Source organism: Typopeltis vanoorti, chromosome 23 (genome assembly GCF_054136105.1).
Source record: "Typopeltis vanoorti isolate ZY-2024b chromosome 23, IOZ_Tvanoo_1.0, whole genome shotgun sequence".
Lineage (NCBI taxonomy): Eukaryota > Metazoa > Arthropoda > Arachnida > Uropygi > Thelyphonidae > Typopeltis > Typopeltis vanoorti.
The window spans coordinates 92,234,172-92,249,539 of record NC_143571.1 but is presented as its reverse complement, the minus strand read 5'-3'; the positions used below and the strand labels follow the sequence as shown (position 1 = coordinate 92,249,539).

At 37.0% G+C, this 15,368-nt stretch overlaps 1 protein-coding gene across 1 annotated transcript in view; it reads right to left on the bottom strand.

Moving 5' to 3' along the window:
• beta-Man (beta-mannosidase) overlaps positions 1-15,368 on the bottom strand; it is a 386,558-nt gene that overhangs the window by 328,889 nt on the left and 42,301 nt on the right. Inside the window, exon 3 of the mRNA XM_090413087.1 lies at positions 9,998-10,146. Coding sequence (XP_090269213.1) covers positions 9,998-10,146 — 149 coding nt within the window. The remainder of the gene's footprint in view (positions 1-9,997; positions 10,147-15,368) is intronic.

Sequence of the window (15,368 nt, the reverse complement as noted above, 5' to 3'; positions counted from 1 at the left end):
CACTGCGAGTCGATAAATATAATAACTGCGAAAATAAAATTTATCACCAATGGACAATGACACACTAATTGAATTAACAAAAGATTTAAGTCTGATCTCCGTTTTAAGAAGAAAATGGTCCAATTTTGGATACATAGCCGGAGGAATATCCGCACCAGTTTACAATTGCCATTTAAAATGCGTTGCCTTTTGTTTCTACATATTTGTGTGAAAAGGGATTTTCAACAATTGTAAATATTAAAATGAAAGAATGAACTCTACTCCAAATAGACTCCTGCATGTGAATAGCATTGAGTAACACAACTGAAGTAAAGAATAGACAAATTAGTTAAGGGTGATCAACAAATATTTTAGGATACTTAGGGAGCTGGAATTACTAAAAGGTTAAGAACCACTGAACTAAGGGATAAAATCACAAAATATGTCCAGCAGATGTGCCTACTATTGTTAATGCTTTATTCGACCAAGCTTCCACCGATAGTCATGGATGTACAAGGATGGTCTGAAAAGTTCTTGGCCTCAACCACAGATGGCAACACTATTGGCAAGTTTTTTTTTTTCTTAGTTGGTACATCTGTCATAAGCATCCATGAGAAATTGCAAGTCATTCTATCAAGTAATTTATTTTATAAGTTGTCTGAAGCAAAAGTGTTGTCTGTATTCCTTGAAATGGATAAAATTGAGTATCATGCAGTTATAAAATTCTTCGTAAAAGGTTTTAACGCCAAAAGAAATTCATTCGAAGTTCATAAAAGTTTATGGGCACTCTTCTCCTTTTTCTGACAAGTAAGAAGTGGGCTGCCAAGTTTAATCGTGGCCGTACAAGCTTTGAAGATGATTTGCGTGAAGGATGTCCAAAAAGTGTAACAACACCAGAAATCATTGATCAAGTGCACGATATGGTATTGGATGACCGGCGAGTCAAAGTGCATGAAATTACTGAGACTATAGGCATTTCAAAAGAATGTGTAGGATATATTTTGCATGAAGAAATGCAAATGAGAAAGCTTTGCACAAGATGGGTGCCACGCTTGCTCACTGCAGATCAAACACACACCTGCATGAAAATCTCTGAACAGTGCTTAGAGTGTTTTAACAAGAATAAAACTGATTTTGTTCATCGATTTATTACTATGGATGAGACATGGATTCACCATTACACACAAGAATCCAAACAGCAGTCAAAACAGTGGGCAGAAGCCAGTTGTTCAGCGCCAAAGAAGACAAAGTCGATTCCATCAGCAAGAAAGGTCATGGCATCAGTGTTTTGGGATGCTAAAGGCATTTTGTTTATTAATTATCTTGAAAAGGATAAAACAATAACTGGGAATATTATTCCGATCTTTTAACCAGGCTAGATGAAAAAATTCATGAGAAAAGACCCGGTTTGCAGAAGAAAAAAATCATTTTTCATCAAAACAATGCACCTGCCCACAAAAGTGTTTTGCCAATGGGAAAATTAAGGAATCTTCACTATGAATTGTTGGAACATCCACCCCATTCTCCAGAGATGGCTCCCTCTGACTTCTATCTCTTTCCAAAACTAAAAATCTTCCTCACTGGTCAGCATTTTTCTTCGAATCAAGAGGTGATTGCAGCCATAGAGGGGTATTTTGCAGATCTTACTGAGAACCACTACAGGGATGGGATAATGGCACTGGATCATCGTGGAATAAATGTATTAGTCTTAAGGTAGATTATGTTGAAAAATAAAAATAATTTTGAAATCATAAATTTGATTTTTCATTGTTAGGCTGAGAACTTTTCAGACCACCCTCGTACATATTGAAAAAAAAAAAAAAAATCAGCTAATTCCTTTTAAGCGAGGCTGTTTTTTTAGCCCCATCTAACTTATTGTCAGGTGTAAAACATATATATCTTTGTTAGTAAACCTATTTACTCCATAACACATATCACTGTAGTTATTCAGTACTGTTTTATTTATTTATTTTTTTTACATCATACTGTTTAACTGATAATGCAACTATCCTTATATATACTCTCAAGTTCACAGAAACCATATCACCTTACATAAATATAGTTTTTAATAGCTAAATAGTCATTTTCATTGTTTTATCATTAGATATCTAATTTTATTGTATCATCTATCATTCCCACAGGTTTCTGTATAATGTAATAGTTGCTGCAATTGCATCAGAATTTTTTATGCTATAAATAGACAGCAAGAGCTAGTTTACACATTTTCATGCTGAGATTACTATGGCCAGTCACGTGCAGTTAACACCTTGCAAGAAAAGTGTGTTTCAAGCTTTGAATAGAGAAGGCTATTCCTATCATGAGATAGCTAAAATTTTGTCCTATAAAAGATTGTCCTACAGTCAATCTACTATGGTTGGAAGTTTTTTCCCACTTGGTTAGAATATAATAAATTTAGTTTAATCCTTTATCCAAGTGTAAGCAAACAAAGTTTGCGCCTGAAGTATCTCAAGGACTGAGGCAACTGAGAGCTTGGTCCACCTTTATCACGAGTTGCCTCAGTCCTGAAGATACTTCAGGACAAACTTTGTGTGCTTACATTTGGATAAAGGATTAAATTAAATTTATCTACTGTGGTAGTATGGTATTAAATTTATCTACTGTGGTAGTACATCTACTGTGGTAGTATGGCTGTTGTCAAAAGTGAAAAAACTGGATCTGCTGAAAAAAAGAAGGGGACAGGAAGAAAGCCAATGTCTACACCATGCCAAGATCAAGTTCTAAATCGGCTTTGCCTCAAAAATTGCCATGCATCATCCAGAGAACTGAAACAGGACTAGGAAGAACAAACAAAGTTGTGGCAAGCTCTGTAGCTGTCAGGAGAAGATTCATTCGACAGGGACTGATAGCCAGGTGCCCTAAAAAGAAGCCCTTGTTAACCAAAAAAAAATGAGACTGGCTTAGTTAAATTGGTGCAAAGAACATACCAAATGGACCCCTGATCAGTGGAAAGGAGTAGTTTTTTCTGATGAGAAAAAGTTTAACCTGGGTGCCGACAGCAAACAGAGTTTGAAAATGATCAGTGGAAAAATTCAACCCTGACTGTCTCTGGTGTCAACAGCCAAATTCTCAGCCAGATAGATGATCTGGGACTGAATATCATATCATGGTGTTGGCTGCTTGTATTTTGCAAAAGGTTCAGTGAATGCACAAGTGTACTAGAAAATTTCAGAAGAAGAATTGCTGCCTATTATCAGAAACCAGTTTACTGTAACGGCAAACTGCATCTTCCTGGATGACTCTGCTTCTATGTCCGCATGGTTAGCCTAGTGGCTATGCGCGTTTTGCAACCATATACCTGGGAAAGGAGTGCCCTAGGTTCGATTCCCGTCAATGATGTGAGGAGCTTAAGGATCTTCCTCAGCCATAGCCAAGTTAGCTGGTCTTGGGTGTGGACAGCAGGGTCTTTCCCCAGTTTATCTGTGGTTTTTCATCCTGCAAGCAGGCAAACAGGCCCCGTGAACACACACGGATACAGTCAGGAATACTTAAGACAATCCCTCCAGCCATAGGTCTCAATTGTCAGCTATGCCGGTCCTGAGCCCAGATAAAAATAGGGGGGATTGAGGTGGTGCCATACTCCCCATAAAAGGGGCTCATGGCCATTGAATCACCATACGAAATGAATGAATGAATAACTCTGCTTCTTGTTATAGGGTAAAAAGCATATTATTAAAGTAGGTTATAATGCTATTATAACCCTAAAATGAACCATACGAATTGAATTTAGTACTTAAAAACGTTTTAATTTTTGTTGCAGGTTAATAAGTGGCAAAATGAACACTCAATTTAGCAACTACAGTGGCCAGGAAACAGCTTATATCTCAACCCCATTGAACCAAATGGAGACTGAAATACAAAAGAAGAAGCAGCCAAAAACACTTCAGGGGCTCCAAGAAGCTATTATAAGGGTATGGAACCGTGAACTGACAGTTGCAGCCATCAGGAAATCGATTTTGTCAATGCCAACATTTAATCAAGGCAAGAGAAGGAGGAGGATCCAAAAAAGTATTAAACAGCGAGAAGTGAATTTTTGGCTTTGAATGTTAGTAAAACTATGTAGTTGAATTTAATTTTAATACTAGTATTTGTTTTTCTGGTGAAAATATCAGTCTACTCCGTTTTGAAATATTTGCAAATTCATGTTTGCAATGACATAAGTTTGTTGTCATTTCCTAATTATGTCACATCTTGTACTAAAAACTTGTACTTAAAAAGAAACATATTATTTAACATATTAAAAGAAAGACAAATACCAAATAATATTCTAAAAGCTATCACAATTATATATGAAAATAATCAAATACAAATAAGATTAAATCACGAGCTATCATATACAAGAGAGATAAACCAAGAGGTCCGACAAGGATGTCCCCTCTCAGCAACTCTTTTTAATATCTACTTAAATTAAATAATAATAAAATGGAATAAAAATTTACATCGAGGAATTAAACTTTCTCCTACAGTTAACTTAAACACTCTCCTCTTTGCAGACGACCAAATAATAATTACAAATTCTGAAGATAACTTACAGAAAGCTATTTTAGATCTAAATGAGATAGCCAAAGATTATGGTATGATAATATCAACGGAAAAATCAAAAACTATGGCCCTTAAAGGACAAGATCCAGCGAGAACTAAAATAGTAATAGATAACAAGATTTTAGAACAGGTGAATTCATTTAACTACCTAGGATGTATGATCACATATGAAATGAAAAAGATATAAACGTAAAAATTGCAAAATATTTAAAAATAACAGGTGTAATTAACTCTATATTTAAACCAAACCTAATTCAAAAACAAACCAGCCTAAAAGTATACAATACATTAGCCTTACCAGTCTTAATGTATGGAAGCGAAATCTGGACAATAAAACAAAAAGACAAACAAAGATTAACAACAGCAGAAATGAAGTTTATGAGAAAAATTGCAAAGTATACCCTATTTGATCACAAAAGAAACGAAGATATTATGAAAGAATTAAACCAAGAACCAGTAATAGAAAAAATTAAAAAATATAAACATAAATGGATGGACACGTTCAAAGAATGAAAACAGAAAGATTATCAAAACAAGCCTTAAAGTACAAGTCATTAGGAAAAAGAAAACCAGGACGTCCTCTTAAACAATTCAACGATGACTTCTAAGGCCGGAACAGGCCATGCTAGGCCTAAATCCTTGATACGTATGAGTTAATGAAGTTTGCAATGACATAAGTTTGTTGTCATTTCCTAATTATGTAACATCTTGTACTAAAAAGAGCCAAATATTAATCAAAAATAAATGTTCATGTTATATTACCTTCTTCATTATTTGTGACAGCTATTGTATTATTACAGTGTCGCACTGATTAGATCATCGGCTTGTCGGGGGGAGCTCCTGAAAAGATTAGTAGTATTTTGTGTTAACATTAGAAATTTTACTAGAATTTTAAGTAGTATTGTTTGCTTTATGTTTCTTGGTGTGTCTGTGCAATTTTTGCATGTTTTCTGTTATTTTAATTATTAAATTTAAGATAAGATAGCGTACATATGGCACTGATAAAGAAAAAAAATGGCGGCCAGGTCGCCATGTTTGTTTAAGAGTTTTGATGTAAACGAATTTATGCAATGTGCTGTCTGTGAGATGTATGCCTTGCAAAGAGTGGTGGGAGTCTGGTTAGAAAGTGATAGTGGAGTTAATATGTGCAGAAAGTGTAAAGATAATGAGGATTTCAAGCGTGTTTCGTGTGGCGAGAGTGATATCGTTAACGATAGTCAGAATGTAGAAAATGGCGGTGTGCTAGAGAATTGCGTGGTAGTGCCAGATAGGTGTGAGAGCGTCGTTGAAAGTGTAAATGAAGGTAGAGATACAGAACGAATGGATGATTTGATTGATAATGAAAATGGTGAGATAAATGCGAGTAGTGAAATTGCCCGTTTGAACGGTGCGATACACAGAGCTAAAAGGCAACTGGAGCGTATGGAAAAATGTGTGCTGAACGTACCGACAAATAACCAGCGAAAGTCTGTGATGGCAAATAATAGAATGTTCGTAAACATCAACAAAATGAAGGAGCGAGTGCTGTATGGGGATTCGCTATTAAGATGTGTAATAGTTGAGAGTTTAACGAAGTCATACCAGCCGGGAGCGAATATAAAGGACGTCAGCGAATCTATCGACTGCAAAAACAGAGGGTGAAAGAGATGATAATCGTGGCAGGAACAAATGATTTGAAAGAGGACAAAATGGAAATGATAGAGGATGTGAGGGAATTATTTCAGGTAGCAAAAGAGAAGAGTGAGAGAGTTAGGATGGTGAGTATCTTACCGCGGTATGACAGCGAAGTGTTTAGAAGGAGGGCCATAATTGCCAATGACTTTATGCGTGGGTTATGCATGGAGAGTGATGTGGAATTTGTGGATGTGTGGAATGAGTTCAATGGGCGAAAGGACTTATATAAGATGGATCGGTTATATTTGAATGGAGTTGGTGTATGGAGACTTGAAAAAGTGTTGATGAATGATGTGCAAGTGGATGTACAGACTCAGGGAAACTAGATTTATTAAGAGGGGGGGAGGAGATATGCAGACTTTAGGGAGGCAGTTCAGTGTATGAATGAGTATATTATGCCTGAGCAAGTACGAAGGACAACAAATCAGAATGGGATAGTTAGTATAAGACATCAAAGTAGGGATAGGACAAATGGGCTTCTGCAATTCATGTACACTAATGCCAGGAGTATTAGGAACAAGAAGGAAGAGTTTTTGGCCATGGTTGGCACTTCCAGGCCACAGGTTGTTGGTATTAGTGAAACATGGCTGACAGAAGATGATAACGCTAGTGGGATTGAATGCGACAGGTATAGCGTGTTCAGGAGTGACAGGGTGAATAAAAAGGGGGGAGGAGTGTTACTGATGATAGCTGATGAGCTGCAGCCAAGGAGTATAGAAGTTGAACTGCAGGATAGAGAAAAGAGCACATTTGAGGCTGTTTGGTGTGGGATAGAATCTAGCAGAACAAAATATACAATTCGGTGCTGTTATAGACCAGGTGATGGAATAGATGGTGGGGATAGTATGCATAGGCAAATAGAAGAAATGAGTGGAAGGAGGGTAATTATTATGGGTGATTTCAATTATGGTAACATTGACTGGAAAGAGGAGAGGGCACATGGGAGGAAGGAATTGGATTTTATGCGGTTATTAAGGGACAACTACTACGGCAACATGTAGTGGAAAATACCGGGGGGGGGGGGGGGGGCAGAGAGTGCTGGACCTTGTAATTGCAACTGAGAATGTGGCTGTAACGAACATGACCATGTTGCCACCAATTGGTGAGAGTGACCATAAGGTCATGACTTGGGAGGTGGCTAAAGGAGTGGAATTTACAATTAAGACAGGGTACATATGGAATTACCGGGCTAGTAAGTATGACAAGCTTAGGTGTGTGCTTGGCTCAGTGCCATGGCATGTAAAACTGCAAGGGCTGGATGTTGATAGTGCATGGGAGGTGGTTAAGAACTGTTTGCAGGAGGCAATGGTTGACTGTATACCAAGAGTCCGAATAATAAATCAAGTAGGAGTTAAATGGATGAATAACACTATTAAGCTTGAGTTGCAAAAAAAGAAACAATTGTGGAGGGAATTTAAGGAGAAAGGTGACCATCAGGCACAGGAACAGTATAAAGCTCAGGCCAGGATGGTAACAAGGGTGGTAAGAAAAGCAAAAGCAGATTACGAAAGAAAAATGGCCATGCAGGCTAAAGAGAATCCCAAACAGTTTTTTCAATATGTTGCAAGTAAAAGGAAAAATGCTCATGGTAGAATGATCTTAAAAAATGCTGAGCGTAGGGAGGTAACTGAATCAGTCGAAATCGTGGAATTACTGAGCGAGCACTTTGCAAGAGTATATCATCCAGGTGGTGACTTTGCAGGAATGGAAGAACCAACAGCTTATACTGGAATTGTGATGAATGAAGTAGAGGTAACTAGTCTATTACAGAACCTCAATGTCAATACATCTGTGGGATTGGATGGTATACCAGCTCGTGTCGTACGTGAAGCGGCTAAAGAAATGTCAGTGCCCTTGACCATTTTGTTTAATTTGAGCCTCGGGTCTGGGTCAGTCCCGAGGGGGTGGAAAGAGGGGAAAATAGTTCCGCTGCACAAAGGTGGTTCCAAGGCTGCTGTTGAAAATTACTGGCCAATCAGCATAACAGGAATCATTATCAAGGTCTTAGAGAAAATAGTCAAGAAGAAAAGACAAGATTGGATAGAAGAAAATGGGATACTGTATCGGGGGCAGCATGGTTTTGTGAAGGGTAGGTCATGCCTCAGTAACTTGCTCACGTATTATAACACAGTGACGGCTGAACTGGATAAGGGTAATGGGTTTACAGTGATTCTACTGGACCTTGCTAAGGCCTTTGACAGGATACCACATGGAATTCTAATCAGTAAATTACAGCATATGGGGATGGACATAGGGTTGATGAGATGGATAGGAGGGTGGTTGATGGAGAGACATTAGAGAGTGGTTTACTCAGGAGTAGAGTCCACAAGACGGCCTGTGACTAGTGGCGTGCCACAAGGATCTCTTCTTGGACCACTGCTGTTTAATTTGTTCATTAATGATATAGGAAAGGATCTGAGAGGAACAGTTCATTTGTTTGTGGATGATGCAAAGTTGGGTAGGGCAATAGTGAATGCAGATAACGTCAAAATTTTGCAGGATGATTTGGATAGATTGAAGGTCTGGGCTAAGGAGAATGGATGTCAATTTAATGTGGCAAAATGTAAGGTTATGCATTTTGGGGTGAAAAGATTGGCGGCAGTTTACTGCATTGGTGGAACTGTGCTCCAGGAAATGGATGAGGCACGAGATTTAGGAGTGTTGGTGGATAAGGAATTGAAATTTAGGGGACACATTGCAAAAGTGGCCAAATCAGCTCATCAAATCACTTGGTTGCTGAAGAATACGTTGACAAGCAGGTCATTGTTCCTCTGTATCGAGCCTTGATAAGACCCCATCTCGACTACTGTGCCCAGATTTGGTCACCTAGGTTTCTTCTAGATGGGGAGGAGGTGGAGAGGATCCAGAGGCGAGTGACCAAGATGATAGCAGGTCTGTGGAATGAACCTTATGAGAACAGGTTAAGGATTTGTGGGTTGCAAAATTTGGTTGATAGGCGGAGGAGGGGAGATATGATTGAGACATTCAAATTACTGAAGGGTTTCTATAAAATTAATTCAGAAGATATTTTTGAGAACAGGGCTGGTTGTGGGAGGACTAGGGGACATCCATGGAAACTGGGCAAAAGTGTGGTTAGTAAAGGTGTTAGAGCTGGGTTCTTTACTTTTAGAGTAGTGAATGAGTGGAATGCGCTCCCTGAGTCTGTGGTGGATGCTGTGACAGTGAATGAGTTTAAGGCGAGGTATGATAGATACTGTATGAATGTTGAATAGTTGTGATGAATATGATTTGGGGCCTCCCTCAATGAGTCTAATGACTCTCTGGAGTTGCCCGTAATAATAGTAATAATAATAATAATTATCCCTCTTCAAATAGCCATTCAAATTCAATTACCAAAAAAACATGGTTACAGCAGGTGATGCAGTTTCTATGAACATTATGTGCATTATTTTCCACTATCCAGTTACTATTACTATGTTCACTGGGCATCTAACTGGGCACCAAACTTGCCAGTTTGGTGATGTAAACTGGTCAGCCTATTTATATCCAGAAGACCATAAAATTGGTCTTCTCTGGATCATGATATACAGATCATGAAATTTGCATAATATTTAAAATTTTCAAAATATCTGATATATTTTCCGGTTTTGTAAAAATCATTTAAAAATCTTTTAGAAATCTAGAAAGGAATATTGCACATGTAATTGTACATAAAAGTGATTTTGCAAACTGGTAGCTCAAATTGAACATGCTTCTTGTACACTGTTTACAATAATTATATAGAAATCAACAATTCTTTCAACTAAGAAAAACAATACACTACCTTTAAAACTTGCTTTATGTCAAAACTATATCTGAGAAACATATTCTGAGAAGCTCCAATTAATTTTCCATTAAGAAATATCTGACTAACGGTATCAAGTCCATGGCAAATGAGCTGAATCCGAGCTTTTTCTGTAACCCTACAGTCAACTGAGAGAAATTAATCCATAAAACAATTATATTTTAAAACACTATAGAAAATTTGATGTTACATACAGTGATCTCTCAATGATCTCCCAATCTTCAAATAAAAAACCCTCAGTTAATCAACTTTTGAATGGATAAGCATATTGTTGGATTCTGAATATACAGAGATTAGAGTAATTATTATTTGCTTCAGAATCCAACATGATCTTCCATCACAAAGGCTAGACTTGTAAATATTATTTAATGTAAACAACTTATTTTACAATTTAATATTCATATAACTAACTTAATTTTGTCTAATATTTAATTATTTATTCACAGATATATGTATTAATAATGAAAAGACTGTATTAAATATTATTAAGCTATTTTATTTATTACTATATTAATATTATAAGAACTTATATTTGATAATTTAACTGTGCATTATTTGAAATGTAAATATTCTCTATTTATTCCTGTTTGTAGAAGTTTAACGTTATGTAATAGCTCAATTTTATTATGTTTTGTTTTGTTGTCATGGAGACGTATGTGAGTGAGCGAGCACGTTTTGGAACACCACGTGAGGAGAAGGTTTATTGAAAAGAGTTTTAGAAAGAAATCACGAGAATAATTTAGGCGGGAAGAACAAATATATAAGCGATGAACACTGAAATTATTAATTAATTAAGGGGAGATTAGAGGAATTAAGAGAGAGAGAAAGGAGAGGATTGGCATTAGGTTGGAATCGGAGCGTTCGGAAATCACAGTGCAATAATAGCGAGTCGGCAAGTCACTCAAGCAGTTAAATAAAGTCTACTAGCCGAGAGGTGGTTAGCTAATAAGTTGTAGAATAACAATTATAGCTATGGAAGACAGCTGAGTGACTACTAAATAGACTAGCAATACTTGAGTTGAGATTTAATTTCAGGGCCGACCTGTCAAGGACACACAGAATCTTGAAATAAAGCATCGAGTAACTAGAGAATAGTAGAGGCTGTAAAATTGAAGTTTACCGATAGCTGTGTTTAGAATTGTAGTGTCTAAAGAATTAATTGAATGCCGGAGGAATGAACAACTGTGCATATAAAACCTCAAGCTAAGGAATTATTGTGTGTTGCCTTATTTCATGAGTGATCAGTAGTACTTTATGCAACAACGTTTGTTTATGTGTATTGTGACCGATGATTAATTCAGTTATTGCTTAGAAGAATTATTTTAATGAGTGCCGTTTAACGTTTAAGGTGTTTACAGTTATAAAAAGTGTTTGCGTATAAGTTGATGAAGAAAAAAGATTATCGGTAAGATTATTCCAACCATTAATATTCCTATACAGAGAAGTGTGTGAGGTTCATCCTAGAATTTCCTTATATTAACAGTAATTATTCCGAAGATTAGCTGAAGTGCAAATTTAAAAGTGTTTGCTTGTAAAGAGGTGTTAGTGCAGATTTTATTGTATTTGGAACTTAAGGAGCTGTGAGAAGACTGTATTAGAGATAACAGATTTACCATTATCTGAGTTTGTATGACAGTATTATCAGAAAGGCTGAAGTGTTTATAATAACTTATTTAGTGTTTTGATCTTAAATGTAAAATTTGTGATTCTAAAATTAAATGTTTGTTTTTGTTTATCAAAAGTTGTAGTTTGCCTGAATCTCTTTTACTGCACCATTCATAAAATATTCGAACCAAAGCAGGAGAGATAAATAAGTTAAATATACTCAGCCAGTATATACAATATTAACATCATATAAAGGAGAGATAGTTGTGAGTTGGTTTTTCTTCAGTTCTTGAACTAATTCAGATATAAAGTGGCGCTGTCTTTAAATATAAATTTTCTTTATATTTGAATTAGAAATCAACTTACAACTTATCAATTAGTTAAGAACATCGTAATAGTAATCATGTTGGATCCAAGGTATAGATTGACAAGAAATAGGATCTAACAATATCAACTAAATTCTGATACGGTCAGTTCTCACAACATGTGACTTACGACCACTCATACTCAAGATGGATATTCCATTAACATATTAATCGAATGCCACTTCGCTCCTGTAACCTGTGGACCAGGGAGTTAAATACTATCTTAGGCATGTTAAAAAATGCTTTTCTAAGGCTACTGCTGCTAGTGATGAGAAAACACTCAGACCTTTGGGATGAATATAACATCTTAGACTGAACAATGAATGTGGATATAGCATAGAGTAGACTGTATGAATCGTGTTTGAAGTTGATCTTTCCACCTTGATCTTGGATGTCCATGGTCTCTTCTTCCTGTAGGTTTATATTTATATGCTAATTTGGGAATCCTATTGTTATTCATCCTTTCTATGTGGTGTAGTCAATTTTGCTGGTATTCTCCTATTTCATGTATAACGTTTTTTTGTATCTAATCATTCTCTTATTTCTGTGTTTTTCTTTTTATCTAACCTAGTGAGTCCAAGGAGAGGTCTTAGAAACTTTCATGTGTGCTGCTTCCAGTCTTTGTTTGTTTCTTTGTTTTAGAATCCAAGTTTCACTTCCAAATTTGAGAGATGGTTTAGAGGTCATATTATGTAATCTTAATTGAGTTTCTTTAGTTATTTGCTTTCCAAAATTTCTTTTAATTATGCCATTCAGTCTATTGTAAATTTGTAGTCTTGCTTCCAATTGTGAATCAGTGTTATATTGCAAAGATTATAGTTCCCAAGTATTTGAATTCTGTAACTTGTTCTATTATTTTATTGTTAAGCATAATTTTGACTTTTTGAGTGGTGTTTCCACACATTTCCATAGCTTTTACTTTTGTTTCAGAGATTTTCATTTAAAATTTTTTTGCTATTTCATTTAGATGGTTAGTTGAAATTTGGAGTTTATCTTCTGAATTTGAAATTAGTACTTGATCATCTGCATAAAGTATTGTATTTAGCTGTATATTAGTTTAACTCCTCCATCTTTAACAGTTGTTTTCCATTCTTTTAGGATTCTGTTTATATATATGTTAAATAGGATTGGGGATAAGCCACAACCTTGTCTTTTATCATCTTGTAATATTTTCCAGAGTAGATTTCTGCAAGTTACCATATGTTTTTTCATAGTCAATAAAGAGAAGGAAAGTGGGCAAGTTAAATTCTTTTCTTTTTTCTATGATCTGTTGCATTGTGAAAGAGGCATCTGTGCAACCTCTCCCTCTTCTAAAACCACACTGTTCTTCTTCTAAATAATTTTCTGTATATTTAATTAGTCTGTTCTTTAAAATTATTATTATTATTATTATTATTATTCAGGCCTCCAAGGAGTCAAAAGACTCATCGAGGGAGGTCCTTTCTAAGACATAAAGTCTGTCAAGACTCATCGAGGGGAAGTCCCCCCCTGAGAAACACAAAGTTTATCATACCACTCCTTAAACCCACTGACCGTTCTCGCTCCCACCACTCCATCAGGCAATGCATTCCACGGCTCAACCACCCTCCACACAAAGAAACCACTCCTTACCCTCTTGCTCACAGTTTCCTTTCGTAACTTCCAGGGATGGCCTCTTGTCATCACTCCTTCCCGCTGATCAACCAAGCGAAAGAACTCCCCAGTGTCAACCCTGTAACCACCTCTCAACAGTTTAAAAGTCTCAATCATATCACCTCTCCTTCTTCTATCCACCAAACTCTGCAGTCCACATTCTCTAAGCCGATCCTCATAACTATCCTTGTACAGCCCTGAAACCATCTTTGTCATCCGTCTTTGTATCCTTTCCACGGTTAATTTATCCCCTTCAAATCCTGGGGACCAAATCTGAGAACAATAGTCCAAGTGTGGTCTGATCAGAGACTTATACAACGGAATGATAACCCTCTTATCTCTGCAGGTCAGTGTCCTTCTCATAATAGCAGCAATCCTCTGTGTTACCTTCACCACCTTTGCAATATGTCCCCTAAACTTCAGGTTTCTATCAATCATCAACCCCAGATCTCTTGTCTCCCCTACTTCCTCCAGTATAACTCCTCCCATAGAGTATGCAGCATCCCATCGATGTTTCCCAAACCTCAAGACCTTACATTTTGCTGCATTAAACTGACACCCCCATTCATTTGCCCATCTATCTAGCTTATTTAAATCCTCTTGCAGGGCTACCACATCTGCACTATTACTAATAATCCTTCCAAGCTTCGCATCATCCGCAAACAACTGAATATCCCCCTGCAATCCACTGGCTATGTCATTGATATAAAGGTTAAACAATATAGGTCCTAGTACTGAGCCCTGTGGGACCCCACTTGTAACCCTCTGCCTCCTGGAAACTGCTCCACCATACACAACTCTCTGATACCTATCAGACAGCCAATCCTGAATCCAGTTGACCAATCTGACATCCAGACCCATGTGCTGCAACTTAAATATCAGCTTATCATGTGGCACCCTGTCAAATGCCTTCGCCAAGTCTAAGAAAATTGCAGTATATGCCTTTCCCTCATCTAATGCTCTTGTAACTTTATTATAAAAGGCTAGCATATTGCTAAAACAAGAGCGTCCTTTCACAAATCCATGTTGATTCTCACAGATAACATTACCCTCATCTGCCCAATGCTGTACATGGTCCCTCACTACTTTCTCCAAGATCTTAACAACTACTGATGACACACAGACTGGCCTATAATTAGACACTTCCAGTCTGTTACCACCCTTATGCAATGGCACTATCTTACCTTCCTTCCATTCCCTGGGCACCTTTGCCAAAGCCAGACTTTCATTGAAAAGCCACGTTAAAGGTATTGTCAATTCCCTAGCACATTCTCTCAAAACTCGTGGCGAAATACCATCCAGTCCCACAGCTTTACTGACATCCAGAGTACTCAGTATCTGAAACACACTCTCCTCCTGTACCTCCAGACCTCGTACCAGTCCTATCCCTCTAGCATTAAAACTGACTCCTCTAGGATGAAATACTCCAATAAAGTGTTCATTGAACAATTCCACTATGTCCTCTGCATCAGTCACTCTATTCCCATTTTTATCCCACAATATCATTCTTCCACAGTCATTTCTCCTCCTACTGGCCACATAGCTAAAAAATTCCCTAGGATTTTCTTTGGATCTTAGGGCCAATCTCCTCTCATATTCCAGTTTCGCTTTCCTTACCACACGAGTCACTCTTCTGGCCTGTGTCTTATATTCCTCATGCATCTCTTCACCTGTCTCCTTATATCTCTTCCATAGCCTCTTTTTCGCATGCAATTCCTGTTTAATATTGTTTGTCATCCACTTTACTC